Source organism: Canariomyces notabilis, assembly GCF_033297395.1.
Source record: "Canariomyces notabilis strain CBS 508.74 unplaced genomic scaffold N656scaffold_4, whole genome shotgun sequence".
In the NCBI taxonomy this organism is placed as follows: Eukaryota; Fungi; Ascomycota; class Sordariomycetes; order Sordariales; family Chaetomiaceae; genus Canariomyces; species Canariomyces notabilis.
Genome location: NW_027041826.1, coordinates 1,168,291 through 1,185,941, shown reverse-complemented (window position 1 = coordinate 1,185,941; position 17,651 = coordinate 1,168,291). Strand labels below are relative to the sequence as shown.

General features: G+C 54.8%; 2 protein-coding genes across 2 annotated transcripts, besides 6 other annotated features; both read left to right on the top strand.

The window, feature by feature from the left end:
- Positions 1 to 1,513: 1,513 nt before the first annotated feature.
- N656DRAFT_787846 (uncharacterized protein) lies at positions 1,514 to 3,823 on the top strand (the record flags this gene model as incomplete). Its single annotated transcript, XM_064816646.1, has 4 exons — positions 1,514 to 1,615; positions 1,762 to 2,775; positions 2,832 to 3,649; positions 3,724 to 3,823. 4 exons carry the CDS (start codon positions 1,514 to 1,516, stop codon positions 3,821 to 3,823), a joined length of 2,034 nt encoding a protein of 677 aa, XP_064672887.1.
- Positions 3,824 to 6,548: 2,725 nt separating this feature from the next.
- Positions 6,549 to 8,078, top strand: N656DRAFT_766557 (PLP-dependent transferase; the record flags this gene model as incomplete). Its single annotated transcript, XM_064813488.1, has 2 exons — positions 6,549 to 6,927; positions 7,003 to 8,078. The coding sequence occupies 2 exons, from the start codon at positions 6,549 to 6,551 to the stop codon at positions 8,076 to 8,078; spliced, it is 1,455 nt and encodes a 484-aa protein (XP_064672886.1).
- A 305-nt stretch (positions 8,079 to 8,383) lies between these two features.
- Positions 8,384 to 8,546: a sequence feature (Protein overlapping with rRNA (N656DRAFT_703385, KAK4115315.1) was converted to a misc_feature.).
- A 134-nt stretch (positions 8,547 to 8,680) lies between these two features.
- Positions 8,681 to 8,839: a sequence feature (Protein overlapping with rRNA (N656DRAFT_703385, KAK4115315.1) was converted to a misc_feature.).
- A 362-nt stretch (positions 8,840 to 9,201) lies between these two features.
- Positions 9,202 to 9,256: a sequence feature (Protein overlapping with rRNA (N656DRAFT_703385, KAK4115315.1) was converted to a misc_feature.).
- A 614-nt stretch (positions 9,257 to 9,870) lies between these two features.
- Positions 9,871 to 9,880: a sequence feature (Protein overlapping with rRNA (N656DRAFT_703385, KAK4115315.1) was converted to a misc_feature.).
- A 726-nt stretch (positions 9,881 to 10,606) lies between these two features.
- Positions 10,607 to 10,741: a sequence feature (Protein overlapping with rRNA (N656DRAFT_703385, KAK4115315.1) was converted to a misc_feature.).
- A 69-nt stretch (positions 10,742 to 10,810) lies between these two features.
- Positions 10,811 to 12,859: a sequence feature (Protein overlapping with rRNA (N656DRAFT_703385, KAK4115315.1) was converted to a misc_feature.).
- Positions 12,860 to 17,651: the final 4,792 nt, after the last annotated feature.

The following is a 17,651-nucleotide window of genomic DNA, read 5'->3' as shown; positions in this document are numbered from 1 at the left end:
GCCTTTGAGAGGAGGGGAGAAAACTACGCATGGTGGTTGCATGTATTGCATAAAAGTCCTATCTCTACCCTAAAACTTAAACCTACTCACTTCCAGCATTGTCTTGTAAATATCAGGAAGGGTTGAGCGGATTGGACAAGAAAACGGAGCATAGACGGACTTGTCGGGGGGGTATTGTATCACCATTGTTAGGTGTAAGCGAGCGTTTCTAGGCGACCTGGGAAATGGGAACAAATCTTCACTCTGTCATGGACGGGATGGAATTGGTTTCGGTTTGCGCTGGCTTTCGTCTTTTGCACCTTTCGTCTTGTTTTGTCGTTTGGAGGGTTGGCATACCCAGCCCCTTTTGGGCACGTGACTTTTGGATAACATTAAGGGGCTTATAAACACGGTGGTGATGGGGAGGGTATGCACGTTTATCAAGCAAAGAACCGGGAAGTGAAACTCTCCTGTTTGTTTATTATTGTGGCATGTGCTTTACTAAGGTACGGCGTTATGAGAGTGTTGGATGCTTGCATGTTGGTGACCTGGTTACCATAACGTTGGGAGGCTGGTTAGGGGATTAGGCGGTTAGTTGGTGGTTGAGAAACCACCAACGTAGTTGATAATGATCCAACGGCGCCAACAAGACAATGGCTAGGAGGAAAGTCTCGCTTTGGATGTGCAGAGGTATTCGAGTCAAAAGGATGGGTGTTGCCTAACACGGTTGAGACAGATTGTCTAGTGCGCATTTTGTGATACATGGCGTTTGTTGACTTGGAAAGTTGAGACTGGCAGAGTTCTGGATGTCGACAATTTCTTGGGCAGAAACGTATGGTTACTGGTTGAATTGCAGACTTTGTCTGCTCAATGGAGGAACCCAAAATCACAACTATTGTCATGAACCAGAAACTCTGACCCGAATTACGGCGTCGTATTCACAGATCGCAAGCGCGAAGTGGAGTTGCATTCCTGCCTCAACCCCGGATTTATTCGATTTTTGTTCGATTTGCTCCGGGTGGCTGGTCGCTTCCAAAGTCTCTGATGACGGACAAAGTGCACGTGCATTTGTCAGTTTTGCCCCACTCTGACTCAAACGGGCTGCGTTGATTGGGCATTGCCCCTTCAATCCTGCCTCGCGCCTTTGACGCGAAAAACCTGGGAGCGTTCGTGTGGTCAATTAAACAAATCACTCTTGCCTCGAGACTCCCACTGATTGTTCGACCCCAACTGGTAGATTTGCGGCCCTGCGAAGGATTGGAACCTCCATTGCGCTTTGCAGCCTCCGGTAGTCGGCGCATCGAGCTCCTTTCACGCCGACAGCTCGTACCATTGAGTATTCCGGCCGTTGCTCGCCTGGGAATCAACATTGTCGCATCCAAAGTGGCCGCTTGGCTGCGGCACCTGAATTCCGATCCGGGCAAGCCAACGTTCCGTCGCCAAAAACCACCTCCAACCCGTTCGCTACCCCTCCTCACCATCATCCACCAGATGATCTAGTGGCGCATCCCACGACGACACACACAAACACAAGATGCCTACGCCGCAGAAGCGCGCGCAACGCGCCCGTCGAGAGTTGCGTAGTGATGCCGTTGTTGAATCCTCACCCCCTCGCCCGACAAAGCGTAGAAAGAAGGTAAGGGCCCGAGCCTTGCGCCCCTCGGTCGCGCGCATCCCGGATGATTGCGGTCCCTCCCGAAAGACGCTTTTTGTCCCGGCCCGTGCATCTCCAGACCGACGCACAAACATTGCTGTAGCTGACCGTCCTTTTTGTTTGGATAGAATGGCGATGCGACCGCCGAGCCAGGTGAGACCTCGGAACCCATCGACGAAGGGGATTCTTCGCACGTTGCCGATCAGTCTGTGGTGGACGATGAGGACCAGATCGTCACGCGGGTGACGCAGCATCTCCTGGCCCCTTCGATACCGGTGCAAGCCAGCAGAGACCACGCAAACAGCATCCACGAGTATAACAAAGAAGGCGTCAAAGCCTATGCGAAGATCGCGGCACTCGATTGGACCTATTTTATTACCAAACTTAGTGTCAACATTGGCCGGTCGTCCGAGCCATCCCAGCTCCGAGCCGATCAGGTCAATGATGACGATGCCGTCCACATCGATTTGGGGCCCAGCAAGCTCATCTCGCGCCTGCACGCCGTCATCTACTTCAACCGCGACCAAGAGAAGTGGTGGTTGCTCGTCAAAGGCCGGAATTCGCTCAAAGTGGACGGAGTCTTGTGGAAGGCTGGCCAGGCCGGACCCCTGCACAGTGGCGAGGTTATTGAAATCGGTGGTGTCGAAATGATGTTCGCCCTCCCGACTGAGCTTAGCCCTCTCCGGATTGCACCGCAGTACCTTGAGCGGGCCGGCATTGTCAAGACGGAGCCATCCGCTGCGCCTTCGCGGCCGACGCGTCACCCCCTTCCATCGGGAGATGGCGCGCATTCGAGCTCCCCGAGTAAATCGTCGCGCAGCCAAGGCTCGCAGAAGCCACTGGCTCCGGCGCCGCCTGATTATAAGAGACCGGGTACCCCTCCCTCGGCTCGGGGTCGCGCCCCGACCGTTGCCAAGACACCGATGATTGAGCAGTCGGCAGGGCCCTTGCTCATGGGCAACGGCGATGTAGATCTGAGCTTGGACGAGAACCGTCACATCAAGCCTCAGTTTAGCTACGCCCAGATGATCACGCAGGCGATCATGAACACGCCAGAACAAAAACTCAACCTTTCAGGCATTTATCATTATATCCAGGCACGCTATGCCTACTATAGACATCAGCCCCCCAATGGCTGGCAGGTTAGTTTCGTTCTGATGCGCAAGCCCTGTTACACACAGCACTAACTCTGATTGAGAACTCCATCCGGCACAATCTGTCCCTGAACAAGGCTTTTGAGAAAATTGCTCGCTCCACGGACGAGCCTGGGAAAGGCATGAAATGGCAGCTCGTTCCCGAATCTCGCGAGGAGATGATTCGGTCGGCCTGGCGTGGGGGGCGGGGCGGCCACCGTGGCTCCTCGAACCCGTCGTCGCCAAGCCAACTGAGCTACATCACTTCAGGACCGAAGGACATGGCTGCGAGGGACCCTGCTTCGGCCCGTAAGCGGAAGGTGTCGCCGTCTGGGTCTCCGCAACCCCGCTCGACGCTCCGGGATTCGCATTTGACTCCCGTACGCGCGACACGCAAGCCCCTGCCAGATGAAGCCGGAACAGGCGCGGACGGCAGTCCATTGCCCCGCCTGAGAAAGCCGAATACATCGAGCACATTAGGACTTGTAGAGGCAGCGCCCGCGTCACCGACTCTAACGTCTTCTTATCTGCAAGACGATGGCGCGTCTTTCGTCACGCCGGCGCCACACAGAGTGCACCCCAAGCTTGCCCCTCCGAGCACAGCTCAGCGGCCGAGCCAGCACATGCCGACCAGCTCGCCGGCACCGTTTTGGAAGTACGCCGACATTGGCAGCACGCCGCTAAAGCCTGCCCATGCTTCGTTCGAGCTCAGCCCGTCAAAGCCAGGGGTTGGCCTGCCGGCTGCTAGCAGCAGTCCTCCGCCTGTGGCCCGCGGAAGCAAATCACCAGCACCGAGCCCGACCCGGGCCAGCAGCCGCCCGGCGGTGGATGACCCCCCGAGCCCAGCCGTGGTTGAGGAAGAGCATGGCTTTGATCTGACTAAGTATGCTCATTTCATACCCTTTAAGAAACAAATTCTCAGGGAGATATCGTCAAACTAACACTGCTCAACAATAGGGGCTTTCAGAGCATCGGCAGCTACCACGCGCCAGTTGGGCACGGCAAACAGGTGCAGCCCGCGGCAAACGGTGATTTGGCCGCCAGTGGCAGCGCTTAGAGCGTATTGTCGGCTGGCACGGCTCTCTTGAGCGTACTTACATGGCTGGCAAGTCCCTAGAGGCCGCCAGCATCATGGAGTCGCCACCCTGTATTCTTAACAACCGGGCGGCTTGCTTTGCTCACATTTTTCGTGTGGTCGCTCTGCATCTGGAATTGCTGCATTCCTTATCTAAGGACCAGACATATTCTGGGGTTTGGCGTTGATTGGAGGCTTGAAATTCTGATCAGGCCCGCACGTTTCTTCTCTCTGCTGATTTAAACGGGTGGGTTAGGGCGAATCGGTTGGCTGTGCATGAGCATCGGATCCGACAATTTTTTCGGGGAGAGGAGTCCATCATGAAGAACGAGTCTGATGTGTAGCATATGAGCATACGTATCCTATCAAATCCCTTTCTCCTCATGCGTTATTCGCATCACCAGGAAGTCTGTTTATGGATCACGAATCATGTTGTTGTTCCCTGAGAATGACAAGGGATCAGCCTACGGAGTTAAACGCTCGAAGAGGATACTCGTCAGAGCGGATTACATTTGTGAGTCGAGGTGTTGTTCCCTTGGGCACGAACGGACAGATGACCAGCGTAAGTGCCCATGCTAGATTAACGTGATGGGCAAACGGGCTGGCGGTTTTGTACTACCCCTGATTTACCCCCACGCGCTCTGTTTGTAAAATGCATATGTATGTACAGTACATACATGTACTCTACAACACGCACGGCTACGGCTTCACTGGTGTGATTCTTTATTGGTACGACTTTGCGCCCTCTTCCCGGCTGCGGAAGGACATACTCGGGCCGATACTGGGCGTTCGGTGTCTCGGGCCATTGGCTGCCGTCCCCGACGCCGTCGCAATCGCATCGCCCCTTTTTTGACGTTGAGAACCGGGACAGGCCGAGCGGCTGCAGTGACAGACTTCCGTGCATAAGGTACCTATCCCAAACTTGACGCACGGTAGACGTCAGGTGACAGCTTGTTTGCCGGGACACCGAGGCCTCTTTCTGTTTCCTACCTAGTCGTTTGGCACCAATGGAAAGGTTTGTTTGTGTCTGTGACGGTGCGACATGGCATCCATCGGCTATGTGTCGCTAGCGGATGGGATTGAACAGTATGCGACGGGCATCAAGGGTCCAGAGGGGATCTGGAAAGACCCTGCTCTGGTCTTTCTGGTTGATTGAATGTCTTCCATTTCCGGTGTAAGTCGTTTACACGGACGATCCCTGGATGAAAGTGTTTCAGACCTCAGCAAGATAATCAGCACAGTTTGTTTGCTAAATGATGAAGATCTCGGACTGACGATGACCTGGCACCCGCGGTTGCCTTACTCAATGCACACACGGCCAGCTGAAGTTTCCTCCTGGGGCAGGTGAGGCGCGCACACACCTTCCTCTTTTCTGACTCGACACCAGGAGCTCTTTCCCAGATGTGCAGTAACAACGGTGCGAACGAGACAAAGGCTCACGCCGTGACCGATTCAAGTTCCAAGTCCTTTTCTGACTTTGCCCGTCAGTCATACACCCAGTTACATGCTTCCGTTCAGCCGTCCATGTATCTGTCTGACGAACTTGTCGCAGGTCGTATACCTTGTTCTTGCCTGTCTCCTGTCATCTTTCACAGTTACCCGCCGTTTGAAGCGACGCAAACACTTGCTATCGGCCCTTGCTGAAGACCCGACACGTTGGGATGGCTTGGACTTGTGCTTATCCGAGCAACGATATGAGCAAAAGACGCCCTCTGACGGCCACCACATGGCAGAAACTACGGAGATCGCGAGGAGAAGCACAATCTGTGAGGCTGCCTGTGCCCCAGGCGCCACCACAGCAGCCGTTGGGCGATTGGTCTTTCCGTGGACCTCTGATACTGCCTCGTCTAGTCACAAACCCAGTCGGAAGCCCTGGACTAGACTGCACAGACGAAGGTAATACCAGCCGGCGGCTCTTACCACTCCAAGGTAACCCCGTGGTTGACGAAGCAATAAGAGCCCTGAGCGGATGCAGCCATGGTTCAGCCAGGCTACGTTACATGCACACGAAAATCTCAATTAGACTTTCTATGTAGTGCTGCTCGCCGACTGTCACATTACTGTGTAGATCCGGTAAGGCATCGGCCAAGAGCCGCTGCCATTGAACCGTGTCTCCATGGGCTCAGACTTCAGACTCGAAAATCGGCGTGAATGACGCATCCGAACTCGAAGGGGACGAGTCGTTCGAGAACTGCTTGTGAACCAAGGCATCTAGCCGTTTGTCACACCGCGTACTACAGCAAGCACATCTGATCTCCCGCCGTGCCATCTAAGGATAAGCAAGGATTCCTTGACATGTGCAGAGCACGTTCTTCCAGATGTCGGCAAGGAGGCTTGACATATGCAGAGGGCGTCCCCCGTCCGCTCATTACTGTTGGCCAAGACAGCGCTTCGGTTCTCGCGACTTTTCACATCACGGCGAGATAGGAATGGACGACTGCATCCTCGGGATGGATGTACCACGGAAGGTCCTCGGAAGGAAAGGGGGAGTCTAGCTGGCCACTTCAAGCCATATCCGCTTATCAAGGCTGCTGTTTGTGGGTTGGCCAAGAAAACATCTGTCTGTCGATACGTCCCTTTTCCAAACAAGCGAGGCGGGCCCATACAAGCATAAAGAGGCAGCTTCCGGTGTCTGTCGGTACACTTGCTAGGGCGTGCTAGCTAATTCTCCATCGAACGTTGTCAATTTCTTGCTTCACCAGTAAGGATGGGGCAGTTCCTCTCCACCACTTCCAAGTTTTCCCGTCAGGACACTCCCCGCAAGGCTGAGGCAGATATCTTGGACTCGACTTCAGAGTTGACCCGTTCAGATACTCTCTCGGACAATCTCCCAGTTCTTACCAAGGCAAAAGGCCACTACTGGTACCCTTCTAACGGCCCGAAGATCCTCGATGCTTGTGGAGGCGCTGGGGTTGCCTGCCTTGGGCATGGCCGCCGCGACATCATCAAGGCGGCAATTGCGCAGATGAAGGACTGCTCATACGCCTCATATGCCCACTTCAAGACGAGTCCAGCCGAAGAACTCTCCGACTGGCTTATTGAGAGCACGGGGGGAAAGATGCAGAAAGTCTACATAATGTGCTCAGGTAAGATAAACCTTTACTCTCACGAAAAGAGTCGGTACACGAGGAAAAGCCCACACTAAGCGTACGAAACCACAGGCTCGGAGGCAATGGAAGCCGCCCTCAAACTAGCAATCGAGTATTTCACCTGGATGGGCCAGCCATCCCGCGTCAACATCATAGCCCGTGACCAATCCTATCACGGCACCACCCTCGGCTCGCTCTCCGCATCGGGTCACGTCGCCCGGCGTGAGCCGTTCCGCGGCATTCTCTTGCCATCACGGTTCCACCACATCCCGGCCTGCAATCCCTACCGGCAGCGGCTCTCCTTGGCCGAATCGGACGCGTCCTTCGTGGCGCGCAAGGCGGCCGAGCTCGAGGCCGAGTTCCAGCGGTTGGGCCCGACGACGGTGGCGGCTGTGGTGCTCGAGCCTGTAGTCGGCGCCGCGCTTGGCTGCGTCCCCGCCGTACCGGGGTACCTCGCCGCGATGCAGGCCGTGTGCGTGCGCCATGGGGCGCTGCTGGTTCTGGACGAGGTTATGTGCGGGATGGGTCGCACAGGGACGCTGCATGCTTGGCAGAGTGAAGAGTTGGAGGGAGGAGGAGGAGAACGTTTGGCAACGACGGTGGTGCCTGACTTGCAGACAGTGGCCAAGGGGTTCGCCGGCGGCTACCAGCCCGCTTCGGCGCTCCTGGTCGGGGAAAAGGTGGCTGGCGTGATGCGCCGGGAGGGCAAAATGTTTACGCACGGTCATACGTACCAGAATCACCCTGTTGTGGCTGCGACGGCGCTCAAAGTGCAGAGAGTTGTGGAGAAGGAGAGGCTGCTAGAAAACGTTAGAGTCCAGGGGCGGTTGTTGGAGAGGCTGTTGAGGGAGCGTCTTGAGGGGCATCCCAATGTCGGAGATATCAGGGGGAAGGGGCTGTTCTGGGGAATTGAGTTCGTCAGAGATAAGAAGACCAAGGAGCCGTTTGAACCGGGCCAGCAGATTGCACAGCGGGTGCAGAGAATAGCCATGAGGGACTTCAAGGTGCTAATCTATCATGGCCAGGGGTGCGCTGGAGGCGGGCGGGGGGACCATGTCATGATCATGCCAGCGTATAATATCTCCAGCAAACTGATTACGGAGATAGTAGAGAGAGTGGCACGTGCTGTGGAGGAAGTCTTTCGATAGTCTGTCTGAGGTCGAATGCGATGGGAATAGGAAGGGTGAAGATACACTCCTGAGTCAGGGGCAAACCCACTAGATTGATACCACGACAGACATGGCAGCGGAGGATAGCGCAAGCAAGAAGCAATTGCGCGTGATTGGTGCTGAGAAAATGATGGAATATAATACCAAGCCAGAAGCCAATGAAAGGTGCATTTCGAACTCGTACATTTGATACCATCCGTGAACGCCATGCACGGGAAGGGAAAAGGTGAAATAGTAAGGAAAGATGAGAGGCGGATGAGACACTAGTCACAAGCAGACTCACACTACGGTAGTCCCCTCCATTCTGCAAGTGCCTTCAAAGCTTCCTCAAAGTTGGGCACCTCGTCTGCGCTGGCTGCGGGCTTCGACCAGCGGACAAACCCGTTCGCATCAACAGCAAAGGCGCCACCAATTTGCCATTTGCTGCCGCTCTGCTCCCCACGAGTGCTGATGAGAACTGTCAGTTACACGGCCGTCAAGTCACACCATGGAGTAACGACTGGATTACATATACATAAAGACTGTCGAAAAAGGGGGGAAAGGGGGTGAACATGACCGATAAAAAAGATGGATAAACATACGCTATCCTCTCCTTCTTTTGCAACTGGATAGTAGACCACACCGTCCACGGGTTATAGGCATACCACGTCGAGCTGGTGCCCAGGCCCCACGCGGCGAAGAGGTCGCGCTGCGGATTGACCACGACCTGGACGTCCCATTCGCCGCCAACCTCGACAATCCTGTGATCAAATACGCGTTTGTCAGGAGGAATTGTTGTTGGTCTGGTCTATGCAAGTTTGGGTGGTCTATTTCTAGAGCGCTAGAAGAAGGCGAGGAGGTTATAACTCACCACTTGTCAGTGTCTTCCTGGGTGGATTGTGAGACGGCCACGCAGTGCACCTCCGGGTGCTCGGTCGAGACCTTGGTGAGGAGGTTGAAAGTCTTCTCGGCAACTGCGGGGCGCAAGAAGAATTAATTGTTAGCTCAGCACTGAATCCATATTACATGTTTCTTAGTGACTGGGTCAGGTTAGTAGCAAGGGGTTGGTTGTTCTTGGTGGGGAGGGATGTTGATGCAGAAGGCACACGGGACTCGAGCTTACAAGGACAGCCGCAGTGCCGGAGAAAGACAACCATCACTGGCTTGTCGCGCGGAAACTGAACGGCATCACCCAACGACGGCGCTCGATCGCCCGGTTGCGGGACAGGACCGATCTCTTTGGCGGCGGGCTGATCGGGGGAACTTGAAGCCATTTACGCGCTGCCTTTGGGAGATGTTGACCAACTTGATGATTGAAGATGTAGATAGAGAGCACTTTAAGGGTCGAAAACGTCTGTATAATTCCTGTATAGTCTGCGAGCAGCTAGGTCGCTCTGTTCTTTGCGAGTCTCACTCAGGGGGGTTTCAACGGGCCTCCAATGACTTGAAAGTCTGGTGGAATTTTAGAGTGAAAGCCAGATGGCAGCTCTGCTGCGCTTGATGTCATTCGCGAATTGTTTGAACGCGAGGCGACGACACCCCGCCGAGCCCGCCACTCCCGGCCTGATAAGATAGGGTGTGTAAGTCGACTACCTGATTCTTTCCTCTTCGAGACAGTAACCACACCTGATCGTATGTTCCCCCGACATAAAACGATAAAAACACGCATAATCATCACATATAGTGTAGATCCTTTAGGTTCAACAAGCGACCTTATTTGGAAGCGGAGGAAAAAGGTGCGAAAAAGAACATACAACACCAGGGATTCGCTGGTCGTCACCGACCCAACTACTAATCTGGCCCTTACTGGTTTATTTAGGGGAGAGCGGACGGGATCCCGAGCTTTCCAGTAGGTATGGTCGTATGTACTTGTCGGCTCAGTAAAACCAGCTTATAAGATGGTGGTGCTGGGCTGTAGCAAGTAAGAAGGTTCTAGAATAAATACTATAAGTTACCTAGTACAAGTATTGATGCTCACTCTTACCTTCCCCGTTGGCTCCGCTTTCGTATGCACTTAAAGGGCCAACTCTAAAGAAATAAGTGCATACGAACTCTAGCCAACGGATATGTCTCTTGATGAATTGACGGGAGTGGGAGTGATGTTGCAACTATTTCCCATTGCAGGAAGACGTCAAGACACAGTGGCTGCCACAGTGCCACTTGGGCTAGGGTACCCTAACCCTACGCAATGACCACATTTCAACATCATGTCCAGATAGTCCGTATTCCTGTATCAAATACTACCCTATGTTGAACAGGAAACATCTGTCTATTATTCTTGTGTTTCATAAGCCCGGGTATCTATGCGCTTCACACTCTCTTAAGACCTCTTGGAGATCCAATCCCAATCAAATCAGAAATCCTGCTGGCAGCCAAAGAACAAAATCCTGCCAGACCACGCTCACTCATGTAACAGCTACATGCTCGGTCAACACGTCCCACTCGGCATCCAGCCCGCCTAGCTTCCGAAACATCATCACCCAGCTTGTTCCGTCCTCTTTGTCAGGCCCAATGATGGACTCGTGCACGCGGAATCGCTCAGGCACATCAAACGGTGCATCGGCGCTCCGCGAGACGGTCGCCGTCGGGCTCAGCAGGCCCGTGAGGTTCAGTCCTAGGTCAATGCCCAGGTCCAGCCCAGGGCCAATCCCCCCTGTCCCTTGCTGTTGCTGCCGCTGCTCTTGTTGTTGATATTGTGGGTGGTGGTGGTAAGTGTTCAACATCTCCATTACCAAATCAAATTCCATATCCGTGCTTTCCACTCCCTCGGCAGCGTGGAGGGACGGGGAAGACCCCTCAGACCCTATAGAAGGGGATCCCAACGACGTTTGCCGTGATTGCGCTCGCTGGTGCGTCTGAGGATGAGGTTGAGGGTGTGGGTGGGGCGTTGGCAGCGTCAAGGACATGGCAAAGGAGGAATGGTTCACGGGCGTGGGCGGCTCAAGGGCAATGCCCGGCGGCGCGTGAGTTGCCGACACAGCGCCCCACATTTCGGGAGCTTGCTCCGCAGATGCCGCTGGTCGCGGCCCGCGTCCGCTGATATAAGGGGATGCCGACGGAGCCGCGATGCCGCCGATGTCGTCTAGCGAGGAGGCAGTCGACGGCGCGACGCTGAACGAGTGCGCCGTGGATGACACCTCGGTGGCGTCGAAAAAGAGGTTTGGGTCGATGGGCGTGTGACTGGATAAGATGCCGCCTAGGTGGTCTATGGTTGGAGCATCTATGCTTCCTGTGGTAACAGAGGAAGAAGGGTAGGATGTCGTCGCCGGCGGCCTTTGACCGGCATCGAAGGTGTTAAAGAATGGTGTACCGCTGCCTCCTACGGCCGCTTCTCCCAGGTCAGCCCGGAAGAAGCTATCCGGGAATGGGGTATCGGGCAGGCTGGAAGCCCAAGCATCCCCCGGCCCGAAAGAGTAGGGAAATTGTGCTGACGGCTCACGTGGCGAAACGCATTGTGATTGCGGCTGGCTTTCTGTATGCTGGGGACGAAGGTGCTTCTCTTCGAGCCTCATTGTCCGCTCCGCAATGGCAGCCATGACGTTCGCGCGCCACAGATTCTCTCTCCGCGAAGGGTTGCGTCGGAGGAGATGCAATGCTGCCCGGCGAATCACGGGATGCCTGCACTTGGCGGCGACGAAATAGAGCGGAGCGATCACATGGACCTCAAAAGTGAACATGGCCGAGAGACGACGTGTGTCAGTGGTGGAGGGCACGGAGCTTGTTGGTCTACTCCCAGTGTGCTGCTCACTGATGGGCGGAGCGGCTGCAAGCGCGTTCATAAACTCGGTTGCAAGGGGAATGATGGCGGAGAATGTGTCGACATGGTCATCAAATACCGTCTCGTGCCTGCTGAGAGCGGTAGAAACCCAGATAAAGGTTGTATGCATGTGGATTTGTAACAGCGCGATGCTGCCTGGCGGCCCATCCCGGCCTTTTGCCGCGCGGAACAGGGAGAAGGCGACCTTGAACTTGGCAAGCTTCCTCAGCAGATAGTCCTGCTCATTCTCGAAGGCTCGCATGTCTTCTGAGGGTATCTCGCCAATCTTGGCTGCGTGGGACTTTTTGGCGAACCGGAGACACTCTTCCATAAAGTCGTAGAAGACATACCGGACCTCATCGATGGTTTCAAACATGAGGGGCACCTCGGTCAGCGTCTTGAGTGGCGTTGGTATCATTACGGGATCGCCGCTAAGCATCAGCGACGTTAAGCTGAGCCGGGTGTACATCGGGACGAGGTGCTGCTTGATGAGGTCAAGCTCCGGGCTTCGCATCAACGTTTTGCGCCCCAGTTGACTGAGAATCTGCCGTCCTTGCTTGAGATGATCCAACGATTCCCGGTCTTTGTTCTGCATCAGCTCGATGCACACGAAGAGGACGCATGTAAGGAGAGGGACCAGAGGTCTCGCGTCAGCGGTGCGCATCTGGTCCAACAAACACGCAATGGCTCGGTTATATTGATACAGGGCGAACGAGGCTCGGTCCTCAGCATTCATACTAGGTGTCATCATGGTGTTCTGCACCATGCCCTCGTGAAGGCTACTGACAGCTAGGACTGCGTGCCTCACAGCCGGCTCGGACTGGCACATTTGGAGTACCAAGACGCGCCAGAAGACGCCATCGAGGTCTCCGGACAAGGATGGCGCGGTGATGTGCTGGAAGAAGTGGAAGGCGCGCCGTTCGTCTGAGGAGGCCCACTGATAGAGCATGGTCAAAGGCGCTTGAGGCGGCCCCACGGTGCCGTGGGCTCCCAGACCAGCGGACCGACGCCGTCGCTGTGCCATGGTTTTGGCGTCGAGATATCCATCGCACCTGCGGCCCGTCTTGGTGCAACGCATGCAGAACGGTTTTCCTTCATCGCACTTGACCTTGCGGATTCTGTTTCATGAACCGAGCAGGCCTTGGGTTAGCGACAAGAGCGTCCATGATGTCACTCCCTCAGGCTGTCTTGGAGCAATGATGGGAGACAGGAAAGGGAAGAAGAAGAATAAACAGTGGTTGGGGGGAAGGCACTCTCGATAACATGGGGAAATGGTCGCCGACTCACTTGCATGTTATACAGCCTGTCCTGACCTTCTTGGATCCTTTCCTTCCTGAATGCGGGGGCCGTGTGTTGGTTGCGGCCGCGAGTGAATCTGGACCCATATTTGCCGAAATATGTCTTTTGTTGATTCCCTCCGCTCGGTTCTCCTCTCTTCCCGGTCAATTCTTCTCTCTTGTGGCCCTCTGTTGGGAATCTGGACGAACAAGGTCATGCCGCAGAGCGCGCCGTGGTCCGAGACTGGATGGGGGATGTGGTCCCCGAAGAGCGAAGGTGCGGTCAGCGGTTCCCATATAAGGTCTAAGCACAGCAGGTGCGACGACACCAACCCGCTTTCTACCCGACGGTACTCTAGAGAAATGGGACAGCCTCGGTTTCTAGATTGCCACCCCCCGGCCATCCCATGGACCTGGATCAGTGCCACTGCCGCTGGGCGAAAACCATGTTTAAACGGACTCAAGGATCTGACTATGCCCGCAGCGCTGCGCCGGGTCCTTCGGCTTCCCCAGGCCCAGGCTCTCAAGGTATAGTGTACGCATACAAGTACCATGGACTGTACAGTATGTACATCAAAACCCGGAAGGTAGCACTGGAGCACCTCCCGCTAGCATATCAATTTACATACAGTACGGTACCCTGCTAGGCTAGGTCCGCTAGTAGCTGCCTGCCCTCCATGTTTGGAACAGTTCCGTCCCAGCCAGGAAACATAAGGTAAATGAATAGGAATAGGATCGATTGCCTGTGGCATGCATGTTTTGGCGTAGGGGCACGGGGCTGGTTGGAGGGCAATCAACACCAGTTCTTGTCGCCGTGGGGCACCTGGGGTAGACATGGACAAAGTGTAAAGTAGTTTAGTGCATTGATGAGTGAGCCAATATACAACTTGGGCTGTGTGGGTGGGTTTCACAAGCGGAGCTTCAAGCTTATCTCGGTCGTTGAGCATCCTTCTGGAACCCTACCAGTCCTCCAAGCGCTTGACCAGCCAATGTCGAACAAGGGCGGCAACAGAACCTTCCGCACTTGCGTGGAGATTGTAGCATTGCATCTGCAGCAATAGGGCGAAGTGTGCCAGACCTCACCACTGGTATCCATATTTGAAATCAACATCTCTTCCAGCTAATGTCCTGTACTCACCACTCACCGCCACCTGGCGAGCGCTGGCGGTTGTAAAGAGTTGGATATGTCATCGAAAGTGAGACGAACGAAGGTGATTTAGCATCTCTAAACAAAGGTGGACTCAAGTACTGTACCTAACATCTCAGGACAAAATCTGAGACAATAAACAGGTTGCCGTTTCCAAATGCAACCAAAACGCAACCGGTAAATTGCCCATGCTTACGTGAGTCTAAAATGAGCGGAGGACGGAGGTAAGGTAGGGCTACATATCCCGATTCCCGAAGCGGAGAATTGCAGTTTCTCCAATCCTCCTTGCTCGGCCGTTTTTCTTGGCCCCCGGTAAGTGGGCGGGCAGCTCAGCTCAGGGGCACTGTCTCATAAGGCTGTCTGAACTCTGATGAAGTACTAGGAGGTAGGAAGGTATGATGTGGGTTCTCCAATGCGGCAAAGCACTCGCATCAGACTGTGCTTGAAAGCTACTTCGTACCTGATTTCCAATCAAACGATGCCCGGGGAACGTTAGGGCTGCTGCGCCTTGTTTCCGCATGCCCGTTTCCATGGAGGGAGTATTTAGGTATTGTGCATAGCTGCGGTCGCTGGAGCCGGGCTCATAGGTCTGGGTCGTGTCCGTTCTGGGCTCCCGTGTCATCTACATGTACATACAAAACTGAGTGTGAACCTTTGGGGTGTTGACTGCTTCCATGTTCGCGGTCTTTGCGTCTCATCAATGGCTCAATATAAGGTCCGTTGAGTGCTCGAGAGCTAGACCAGAACCCATCCGACATGGAATCGACAACGTCCTGGCTTCCCCAAGGGCTGCTTATGAATCAATCATCAGAAATTGAGAACTAAAACGACCTCGGAGACTTCTCGCGTACATATCTGATCATCATCTGCGCATGGCTTGGCGTCGTTCCATCGGTTCGCAAACTTCTCGAATCAGCTCAAAGGGATCTATACCCTCTGTATGTACCGTTGTGTAGCACTGCCCTGGCCCGTTTGCTGGGAATTTGCAGACCGCAAGTCGAATAGTCGATGCCTAATTTCCTGGCACGATGCACCCTCACACACCACCATAAGCTGCCCGTCAGCCACTTCTGCACGGTTCCGCAGTCAGGGACGTTGCAATCTGAGGACAGCCAAGAGGTCGATCGCAGCCAATCATGTTCTACTCTGCCCCGGGGAACAAGCTTCCTTCCCGTGGGACTTCGGCTTTGGTACCTGTTTATTAGCGATGACAAGGCATCAACACCGTCCGTTCAAAGTAGATGGGCTCGAGATTGGATAACGTCCGGCAGGATTAGGGCTGTACAGTGGCGTTCCCTTAGTCAAATATAAGTCAGCATGCCAGTTATTCCATTGCTACTGTATCTCCATGCTTTGGCGCTATGGAGTGAGTGGAGTTACTTCTCCCGATGTTCGAACTTCCAAAATCCGGGGTCCGGACCTAACGGCGTGTTGATGGGGAAGCGGGGCCGTCCTCCGGGCTGCCTCCCTCACCCAGCCGCGCTTCCAAAGACCGTGCAGCGTAGCTTGATTGGGCCGTTGATGTTGAGACTGGACGTAGATAAGCTCAAGCTTCCAGGTTGATGTGCCAGCGTCTCCAGATCAACAATCAGGGTCGCGCTATGAAGTTTGTACTCCGTAGCGCCCGCCGCTCTGACGACTTCAAGGCGCCATTAGCCGATCAAGCGAGAAAAGGCGACACCAGCCTATTGGGCGACTGTCCGAAGGCACAGCATACGTGAAATAAACAGCAGATCTGCAAAGTATGCGGTGGCACCTTGTTCGGTCGCAGAACGGACCGGCTCAGTGACACTCGTGGGATCTTGGCGTCATTTCAAGATCTGTGATCGATAATCGCGCTCTACAGATTTGCCAATGGCGAGCTTCGGCGAACCCGATTTCCCCTGATGCAGCATCAAGGGGTTGTACTGTACAGTACCTAGGTGAGGGATCGAGCACCGGTGAGGAGGTTCCCGAAGAAAGTTAAGATGCCTCTGCCCCCGGTGGCGTCAGACCCTTCTCTGAATGCCACTGGCAGCTGTTGTCATACAAGGCACCTCTTGAAAGCTGCTTCGGCCTCGTGTTGTGGAACACAATGTGAGCAACCCAAGCACTCCAAGCACCTGGAATGGCAGGGCTGAAACATAGTAGAGTTGACTGGCTCGACACCAACTGCACCGTGAAGTACCGTGGATGCTGAAGAGCCACGCGGCTCTGTCTTTTTTCCTGGCCATACGCGCCTTAGGGCGCTAGAACCAAGAATCCTTGATCCTCTTCCGGACCTGGAAATTGGAACAGGGGAAGCAGCTTAGCTTAGCAGACGGGGAGGGTCAGCATTGTGACGCGTGTGTCGCGTAACGACACCTCGTAGGGATCTAGCTCGTCCGCGCACCGAGCTTGCTTCGCTCCGTATAACATCCAAACGCGGGTTCGACAAGTCATGGAGGACCGTTTCCCGAGCCAGTGGCTCTTGGTAAAGGGAGGGTTTGTGGCCATGCCTGGTCGCACGTCCTTAAACCGCAATCTTCTCGCCGACTTGTCGCAGCCGCCGAGTCACGAGACGGAGCTACTAAGAATGGCCCCAAGCATAATTTGAAGCCCTCAACACTCTGGACAGCTGTATCCTCCGCACGATCCGCTCCGCGCCGGTCGATGAAAGCAATCCGGAACTACCAAGACTTCTGCCACAATCAGCTTTACGCAAGGTCTGCGGATCATTAGCAGCCAGGTCGACCTCACTCGCTCCTTTGTGTTGGGGTTCGAAGATGACGCTTGACAAGCGGGTATAGAATCTATGGGCGATGACCTCCCCCTCGAGAGCTGGTCGCCTCACTGCTCGCTTCCGGCAACAGGGTGTCCATCAGGACCACCCTGAAAATCAAATGGCCCCTCATGAATGCAAGCCACGAGAAAGCAATTAGAGCTGTGCAAGGCTAGCAAGCGGCGGCTGATTCGACTGTACAGGGTCGCCGATGGGTATGTGAGGCATGGCACAAAGTTGCCCGCAGTCTCCTAAACGTCCTCACTGAAAGTCGACTCCTTCCGGCTGGCGTCACTGCTTAGATGATGCACTTCGACCATGGCCGGGCCTCGAAATGAGTATCGAGCCTTCTAACACCTTTTCGATGGATGGTCTCCAGCGCAAACGCTTTGCTGGGGCGAGACACACTGAGGAAAGCAGCTGAGCGACATTGCTGGCCTGCAGAACGAGCTTCAATCCTACGAATATGGTGTTGGGCGACGAGGGGTCCCAGAGCGGTCCAGCAGCGATGTTCGGCCTGTGGTGGCGACACTCAACTTCGCAACGGTCATTGTCGACGCGATTTGGCTGTGCCTGGTGCCACACTCAGACTCCAATGCGGGTCCGGCAAGAGAGAGCGATGCTGGCAAGTCAATACTGTCTCAGCTCAGTC